General features: G+C 36.4%; 1 protein-coding gene across 3 annotated transcripts in view; it reads right to left on the bottom strand.

Moving 5' to 3' along the window:
• ofd1 (OFD1 centriole and centriolar satellite protein) overlaps positions 1 to 10,000 on the bottom strand; it is a 34,952-nt gene that overhangs the window by 20,515 nt on the left and 4,437 nt on the right. For all 3 annotated transcript variants that reach the window (XM_056465989.1, XM_056465990.1, XM_056465991.1), the window contains exons 5-11: positions 9,324 to 9,431; positions 6,877 to 7,013; positions 5,902 to 6,075; positions 5,118 to 5,224; positions 4,736 to 4,855; positions 2,443 to 2,516; positions 978 to 1,069 (exon numbers count right to left, since the gene is read on the bottom strand). In XM_056465989.1, the coding sequence (XP_056321964.1) occupies positions 978 to 1,069; positions 2,443 to 2,516; positions 4,736 to 4,855; positions 5,118 to 5,224; positions 5,902 to 6,075; positions 6,877 to 7,013; positions 9,324 to 9,431 (812 nt within the window). The remainder of the gene's footprint in view (positions 1 to 977; positions 1,070 to 2,442; positions 2,517 to 4,735; positions 4,856 to 5,117; positions 5,225 to 5,901; positions 6,076 to 6,876; positions 7,014 to 9,323; positions 9,432 to 10,000) is intronic.

Here is a 10,000-nt window from a genome sequence, read left to right as displayed (position 1 = left end):
CAACAAATAATAACTTGACTTCTCGTTGATCATTTGTCAAGTGTCAGAAGGTGGATTTCTCTGCTGAATCACCTGTTGATCTGCATCCCAATCATCACTAATACTGCAGAAGACCTACTGGAACCATCATGGAGCCAAGATTCACAGAGAAATCAGTCAAGTTTGGTAAAAGAGAAATCATGGTTTGGGGTTACATTCAGCATGGGAGAGATCTGCAGAGTGTGAGAGATCTGCAGAGTGGATGATCAACATCAACAGCCTGAGGTATCAAGACATTTGTGCTGCCCATTACATTACAAACCACAGGAGAGGGACAATTCTTCAGCAGGATAGCGCTCCTTCTCATACTTCAGCCTCCACATCAAAGCTCCTGACAGCAAAGAAGGTCAAGCTGCTCCAAGATTGGCCAGCCCAGTCACCAGACATGAACATTATTAAGCATGTCTGGGGTAAGATGAAGGAGGATTCGTTGAAGATGAACACAAAGACTCTTGATGAACTCTGGGAGTCCTGCAAGAAGGCTTTCTTCACCATTCCAGATGACTTTATTAATCAGTGATTTGAGTCATTGCAGAGATGTATGGATGCAGTCCTCCAAGCTCATGATGGAGTCACAATATTCATTCTGTTTCCACTGCAGCATGACCACATATTCTATACTGGACATTATTGAAGGTTCAGTGAGCAGACTTTAGTCTAAGCAGAGTCAGACCTTACTGTCCTAATCAAATCATTCATAATCAAGACATGATCAGATTATATTGTGCTCAAATAAGCGTCATCTAGAGGCCTTTGCCTTTCATATGAGCCACTTCTAATACCAAATCATCAACTAGAAGTCAAGTTATTATTTGCTTTTCCTAAAACTTAGATAGGAGACAAGACTTTTGTCAGGTAGTGTTAATCTTTATCAGCAGATGAAATGACTTCTATCAAGATGATTTTAGTCATACTGAGATCATACAGTACGTGTTTACCAGCAGTTGTTTGACCTCTGATGATTTTCTCTCATAATCTTCTGCCTTTGTGTCAATAACAGCCGCTTGCTTCTGCAGACGAGCTGCTTCTGCTGCAAAGGGGAAAGCATGGATCAAAGTGAAACCAATTGTTTGGACAAAGCTTTATTTAAATAGCTGAGACCAATATAATTTAACCCAGATGTTTTAACACACTTAAATATTGCCTGTTTGTGTATTATATTCTTAATATAGGTGGGCATATATTATTATTGTGTGAATGAGTGTGTGTGGATGTTTCTCAGAGATGAGTTGCGGCTGGAAGGGCATCCACTGCATAAAAATGTGCTGGATAAGTTGGCGGTTCATTCCACTGTGGTGACCCTGAATTAATAAAGAAACTAAGCCGAAAAGAAAATTAATGAATGTGTGCTACTCAAATAATGACTCAATAGAAGTCTTTAAGAACGGGTTTCTCAAGCCAGGTGGCGCATTAGACCAGGGGCTCATCTCCTGTTTCCAAAATGCATCACAAACTGCTGGAGAAACTGTTCTGCTCTGATAATTGGTGATGAAAATAAATGATGTTCAATAAGATGTGCTTGTGTTTACTGTTTATTCAGTTAAACATGAATGTTGAACTGTAGGCCTACATGAGCTCCAAACAGTGATTTCTGATGACCTTAATGTGACTAAAGTCAGAACTGAACTAAACAGAAATGAAGTTAAGACATGTGGAGTATACAGATATTAGTGGTGTTATTGAAGTAAACACCGCCATCAAACTATTACCATCATGTAGGACTATTCAACATATTTTCCCACAAGATCCACACACACGGCTGTCAGTAAAGGACCACGCACGCACGCACGCACGCACGCACGCACGCACGCACGCACGCACGCACGCACGCACGCACGCACGCACGCACGCACGCACGCACACACACACACACACACAGGTCAGGTATACATCCGCGCTAAAATATCAAGGTGAAAGTCATCATATCTTGCGTAGACTAGACCCAGCTCCCAACCCAACTTTGAGAATAGATTAACGGCGATATTTTTTTAATCGCTCGATAAGAGTCTCGCATTAACACAGCACGTTAACGCCGATAACAGCCCACCACTAATTCTTAAACAAGTAACTTGGCATGTTTTTTTTAATATAGCTTTAAATATATTTGGTATTGTTGTGCCTTAGTAGAGTCAAAATCTTAGACGTAACACCTTTAACATGCTGTCGTCAGAAAATAAAAGGGAAGACGAAGCACACACACTTCAGGTATCCATTTGGACATGTTTGTGTAATTCTATTAATTAATTATTTAGTAAATCAAGCTAAAATTAAAACATTATTACAAGAACAGGCAGGAGCAGCAATTGTCAGAAATCTATAATAGACTTGATGCAACTAACAGATTCCTGTAGAACTTTAATCCATGGTAAAGCAAATCAGTAAATGAGAATCCTGTTAACATACCTCTAATCCTCTCCTCATTTTCTGTCAGTTTCTCTGTTCTCTTTATATTCTCCTCCTTCAGTTCCAGCTGATATCTACAACATGCCACATTAAAGGGTTAGTTCACCCAAAATTTAAATGTGCACTTAATTTAATCCCCCTCAGGTCACTGAAGCAGATATCACAGCCTCTGTTACTCTTTATCTTGTACTTTTTGTTAATATTTATAATTATTATTTATTTAGGATATGCGCGTTCACATTCTGGTCCAATACCTGATTATTAAACTGTTAAAATGACTATAATTAATTGAATTAATTGAGTAAAATATGCTGTGTGCTTTGGAAGAGTGTACTTGCATTGTGATGATGTTATATTGTCATTCTGGCATTATATAAAGAGTGGCATAAAATGGTCTTAAAATGACAATAATATTGTTTATGGCAATTTATTCTGGTGCAATATATCACACAACAAAATCAGATACTGTGACAGGCCTATTGAAGCAGACCTTTTTTCTTTAGTGGAACAAAAAAAGATGATTTTCTGCTGAATTTGTGGACATTGGTGATTGATATAATGGTAGTTAATGGTGACCAGTTTTTGAGATTACAAATAAACACATACAATCAAGTCCAGATCAATAAATAATGTCCATATTCTTGCACAGACCAATGACCCTACTTCATAAGAGCTCAGTGTGTCTTTAGAAGACACTAGGATTGATTTGGATTTGTTTGTATGTGTTTATTTTGAATTTAACAAATGGGTAACCATTGACTGCCATTATATGGATCACCAAAGACACAAATTCAGCTAAAAATCTGCTTTGATGTTCTACTGAAGAAAAAAAAAAGGTCAGCTACATCTTCCAATAACCTGAAGGTTTTGTAAATTAACAATTTATTTTACATTCAAATGTTTATTGTTCATTTAGATACCCATTAGCTAATGTAGTGGCTATTCTTTCTGGCGTTTATAAACAAATCTAAAAGAAAAAGACTAATTTACATTAAATCATCATCAAAAATAATACCAAAATCAAAAAAAAAAAGTACATTAAACTAAAACAATATAAACAATACCAAAGTAAAAGAGAAATTTACACTAAACCATAACAATAGACAGCAATAGCACTAACAAACAAAGCCAAAGTTTTTTTATTACATTAAACCAAATCTATAGAAATCCATTTAATAAAAAATAACACATCACATGTATCAATTAACTAAATATTGTGCCATTAAGTATTTCTTTAATAATTGATTAAACTTAATTTGTTTGGGGTCGATATTATATATACATGTTTTTATTTGAGCAAAAAAAACAGTAAAAATAGTAGTAGAAGTACATTAACATTATTAAAAATGAATTTTCATCATCATTCTCTGTTATGTCTTCTTATACCGTCTTCTGTGTCAACAATGCTTTGGAAATCAGTATAATCTGTTGTTTTTATTCATACACCATCTGAATAATCTTTATGTTGATGTGTTATATGTTAGGATGGACCATATTTATTCGAGATGCAACTATTTGAACATGTGAAATCGGAGCATTTACAGACAAAACTCTAAATATTGACAAAATGAATTGGGGAAATGCATTCTGAGCAATGTATATTACTAATCAAACATTAGGTTTTTATATATTTACAGAAGTAAATTTACAAAACATCTTCATGTAGTATTATTTTTTTTTACTTAATATTGTAATGATTTTCGATATATATATTAAAAATTGATCATTTTGACCCAATATGATTATTATACTAATATAATATAATTAATATAATTATAAGTACTCTAATAATGCTTGTACTACAGGTCTGCTCTGCTGAATTCTTGATTCTGATTGGTCACTCTAATGTGTCATTGTCAGATTATACACATACAGCTAAAGTAGTTCCGGCAGGTTTTGAGCGCATTACAGCTCCATATCACTCCACTGACATCATAACACAACAGAAGGAGGAGGAGGAGATGTGGACAAGACTAGTTTTGCCCTCCAGGATGTTACACATATACTAAAAGCAATTATTTGACTTAATAATACAATGAGTATGTCGGCGCAATAGCCTAGTGGTTAGCGCGTCGACATATGGTGCAGTAGCATGTCAGGGCGTCGCGAGTTCGAATCCCAGCTCGATGACATTTCCCTACCCTACCCCCCTCTCTCTCTCTCCCCTACTTCGCTTCCTGTCCTAAATACTGTCCTATCTAATAAAGGCAAAATGGCCAAAAATAAATCTTTAAAAAAAAAATAATAATACAATGAGTATATATCAGTTAAGAACATCTTCATCTCTGCTTACTTCAGTAACTCGCTCTTCAGTTTCTGCTCAAAGGAATCCTCCATGGTCTTCACAGACAGTTCTCTCCTCCGCAGGAGATCCTCCATGGTCTTCACCTTCTCCTCATGCAGCGTACAGCTTCTACATCAGCACATCAAAACAACAGACATTACACTTCATTCCCTAAACCATGGCTTATTAATTCTGAAAACTATTATTATTTTATTTCAGTTGGCTTTTCAGTGACTCTTGATGTTTCCATGATTTGTAAATATTTGATCGTGTTTTAGTTAAAAAATCATCATAAATTCCATTATTTGTGAATATCTATTCTTATTTTAGTCAACAAAAATGTTCACCAATAGTTTTTGCTTTGATGACTAAAATAACTCGTTTTCCTCACTTGTCAAAGGCCTCCATCCTCTGCTTCAGCTCCGTCTCTCGGCTCCGCACAGCCTCGATTTCTCTCAGCACAGCTTGTCTTTGAGCATAAATTTCCTTTTCTTCAATCTGGATCAGGAGAATATTACAGGTTTGACAACTGCTGTGTATATTATAAGTATTTGTGGCAACACTTTACTTGAAAGGGGTGTTCATAAGACTGTCATGAAACCTTTATAATCAAGTCATGAATGTGGATGAGATTTTATGCAAGCTTACAACAGCTATCATTACGCATCATTCACTCAGTCATGACATTCGTTTATAACTTTTATTTTTATTTAGTATTATACACACTTGTAACAATGCAAATGTAAAAATTAAAGAAAAAAACATCATGACAACAATAAAAAAAATTAGATATTGTACATATGCATGCAATTATATACTGCACTCCACAATAATAGATATACCTTCATATCATCTCAGTGCATACAATTATGCCAAGAACAACAAAAATAACAAGTAAATTAAATTACTATTACATATTGACGCTGTTAAACATGAAATAACAGAGTAATGAGACTTCTGATGAGACATTTTAATGAAAAGTTGTCATGACAAATATAAAGCATTTCTTTATGTCAAGTTGTCATAACAAACAATGTCATCTTTGCATTTAAAATGTCATAACTGTGTGAAAGATCCATAATAACAGTTGATGAGCATGCATAAAATCACATTTATTTGCATGACAGTCTTATGAACCCCCCTTTGAGTAAAGTGTTGGAGTGTTTGTTTCCTACCTCCTGGTGTTTCTGCAGACGCTCGATGGCGTTTTTCTCTCGACTCATCAGAGCCTCGGACTTCAGCTCATATGTTTTCTCCATGTCTCGTCTCAGTTCCAGGATTTCTTTCCTCGATCTTTCTTTCTCCTCCTGCTTTACCTTCGCCATCTCCACATCCATGAAGTGCTGGAGCTGAAAGACGATGATAAAGGTTATTTTGAGATGTTAATCAGCAGTATTGTAATGCAAACAAGGGCTGCACAATATAGAGTTTCAGTATCAGCATGGAAAGTGAGCATCCACGATGTTCTCATCACAAATGATCACTAGACACTAGACCAATCAATCAAACCAGGAATAAGGGTCTTTTTTTAGAGAAATTGAGATTTATAAATCATCTTTTCATTGATGTTTGATTTGATATTTGACTGAGAAACAACTATTTGAAAATCCGGACAACTTTCCTGAAAATTGTTCACTGAAAATTGTTCTTTGGCTTAGTCCTATATTTATCAGGGGTCGCCACAGTGGAATGAATCACCAACTATTGCAGCATATGTTTCACACAGTGGATGCCCATCAAGCGGGCATCACGGTGGCGCAGTGGGTAGCACAATCGCCTCATAGTAAGAAGGTTGCTGGTTTGAGGTTTGGCTAGGTCAGTTGGCATTTCTGTCTGGAGTTTGCATGTTCTCCCCTTGTTGGCGTGGGTTTCCTCCGGGTGATGGGTTGCAGGTGGAAGGGCATCCACTGCGTAAAACATATGCTGGATAAGTTGGCAGTTCATTCTGCTGTGGCGACCCATACAGATACACACTCATTCACACACACTCAGTTTAGTTCATCCAATTGAGATGATTCTCAGTTCTGGGATGAGTCTGTGTTATTCATTGGTTGGTAAATGGTAATAACGCACCTTAAATATCACGACTGACCAATCAGAATCAAGAATCCCATACAGCTGTGTGATAATGAATAATAAAAGAGTCAAACCTTTGCATTGAGCTCGACCTGTGCTTGTTCCTGAATCTCTCTCCTGTATTCTGCCAGTTTGGCCTCCACTGATGCCCAGCGGTCGCCTCTGTGCCGCAGCACTTCATACTCCTCATCTATGAGCTGCATCTTCTCCACTGCAATACAAACACAAAACTCAGACACAACGCAAAAGCTGGGTCCTGGAATTACAAATGGATTACAATTAGGGCTGCATGAGATTGGGATATGATATATATATATATATATATGAGGAAGCTATGATGACTTTTACCTTAATTTTTTAGCACGGATGTATACCTGAGCGGTGAGCCGTCTGACAGAAAAGTGCCCTTCTGACCTTCTAAATCAAATCAGCAGGATGGCCTACTGGATCTTTTACTTACTTTGAAGACACGACTGACTACGCTGACATGGACATCTGTAGTCTGTGTGCAGGGCTCGACAATAAGGACTGCCCAATGTCCTGCCCAGCGTGCGAGATGCTCAGGACAGTATACAAGACAGTAAGCATGGTTTGTCTGGCATTAGTGAAATCCCGCAATCGCGTGGGATCCACGCCAAATCAATCGGTCCAAGATCGCCTGAATTAGGTGGTCTCGGCTCAATTGAGCAGGTCGATTGTAGTGAGAAAACAAAACGATCCAACAAACTAACAAACCAGGCTATATCACAGTGCAAAATGGTTGTGTAATAGATAAACAAAAAAGAATTATGAGCAGGGTGGGATGTCATTTCTACCGGCAAATGCATTTCATGTCTAATGCGAAAGTGAAAACATGCTGAAATATTACCAAGTGCTGTTTATCTGTTAGGAAAATTGACAAAAGTAACCATCGGATAATTTTTCAGTATTTTAATCTTATAATAGTTTGTATTGGGCCTGTTGTTTTGTTCATTTCTGCACCGTCACCATGAAAGAAAGATCCACATTGATCTGCTTCATGATCTGACTGCAGTCCCAGTGTTGTGACGAGAAATGCACCCCTGCGGTAAAATGCAGGCACCCCCTTCTTAGACTTTCATTAACATTCTTAGTCTACATTTTAATAAAAATCAAAGGCCATAATTGATTAAAACGTAGGCTAATATGATTATAATTTTGATGGATCAAGCAAGAACAAGTGAAATACATTTTAAAACTAGGTTTACAAATAAATGAAAAATTTAAATATTGTCAGTAGTCTAGACTGATGTAATGAGCCTGTTTCTAAACTAAACCACACATTTAACAACTCACTTTAATTAATCTAATCAGTATTGTATTTAAATTAAATCTATTTATTTAAATATATATCTTCTGTAAGATAAAGGTTCCATTCCATTATAATGTTTGTGGCCGGAAGTTTTACAATCTAAATTATTGAAAAGTTCACACAGTCACAGGTCTTAAAGGGATAGTTTAATTTACTCACTATTTATTCCCCCTTCACTCGTTTCAGACGTTTATGAGTTATTAAAGTATCTTCTTTTTGTGTTCAGCATAAAAGAGAAACTCGGAAACATTTGAAACAAGTGAAGGGTGAAATGAAAATAGTGAGTAAAGTTGAATTTTTGGGTGAACAATCACTTTAAAAGCACATGCAGATGAAAAACGTTTACTCCATAATCATTAAACTGCATCAACTATAATCCCAACTCAACATTGCATATCCTGTGATGTGACTATTGCGGATGCACACATTGCGATACCGATGCTGAAACGATATTTTGTGCAGCCGTAATTACAATTATTTACAGATATTCAGACAGTTCATAAACTACAATGGACTGAATGTAGTATAGTCATATTGACAGCTACAGTGAGCATCTTCTTATCAGCCAAATGCTAAAGAATTGAAGAATTCCTCAAACCACCTGTAGAAAACACACTCTTCATCTCTCTGACACTTCACAATACACTTGCACCAGTTTGCACATTTGCACCACTTTCTTAAAATCCCTCCATATCTCTAGAAAAACATTGTGCACTTTCTAAAGTGTGCCTCACACAGGTGAGTGGGTTTGACAAACCACATGCAGAAACACTCTTCTCTCCATATGCACCAGACACTTTACTTAAACTCCATCTTACAAGTACTCAATATGATAAACAATGTTTACTTATGAATGTAACACAAATCATGTTGCGCTGCTTGTTTTCATCAACCATAAATGCCTCTTTTGCACAATATCTTGCACAATATTGCTCATGTAAAAGTACTCGTACAGTGCATCTTAGGTTTTGTGTATAGTTAAGTATGTATAGTATACGCATAGTTAGATTACCGCTCGGGTATGTTAGTTTTGTATTGGTTTAAAATAGCTCTTACATCCAGTGTTGTGTTCGTATATTTGATTATGTATGCATGACATTTCGTTCCACTGTATGTAGCGAAATTAAAGCTCAACTTGACTTGAATTAATCTGCAGATTCAGTGTAAGACTGACCACAAATAAAGGCTTACCCAGAGAATCTTTATGTGCTGCTATAGAGGTGGTTTGGGTTGAATTATCACTGCAGTCTCTGTAAACGCTGTGGTCAGTCAGCTCCATCAACAGACTCTTCAGAAAACCTGCAGAGTAAATCATATTCATCATGAGGTTTATTAAAGAGAGCAGACACGGTCAGACAAAACACATGTGAAAAGACATTATCCACAGTATATTTACTGCCATTATCTGATAGATTAGGACTGAGAATCTGGATATAAGATGGATTTTTATTTATTAGAAACTGAGTGAATTATCAAAAGTGAGTGTTTCATATCAGAAGAAAAGGAGAAATCTACATGACTAATAATATCTAATCTAATATCAGCCAAAAAGCTAAATTATTTTAGACATGATGAAGCAAAGATCACGGATTTTGTCCATCGACTACACAATATAAATACGTTGTGTAATAGCTGTTAAAGGTGCAGTAGGTGATTGTCTTCAGAAACATTTTGTTTGTTGTGCTGGTTGAAAGCCTCTTCACATTCCAATAGTAATGACTAAAGTTAATGATCTATATGTATTTTTATATTCTGGGTATGAGCTTCTGAGGTATAAAACCAAAAAATGTCCGTCCAATTAAATGTTGTCTGGCTGATAATTCTCATAATTCTGATAAGTAGCCCAAACTGTCTGTCAACAAATGTAG

Source organism: Danio aesculapii, chromosome 9 (genome assembly GCF_903798145.1).
Source record: "Danio aesculapii chromosome 9, fDanAes4.1, whole genome shotgun sequence".
Taxonomy (NCBI): Eukaryota; Metazoa; Chordata; class Actinopteri; order Cypriniformes; family Danionidae; genus Danio; species Danio aesculapii.
Note: the sequence above shows the minus strand (reverse complement) of the source record. Positions and strands in the feature narration are given on the sequence as shown.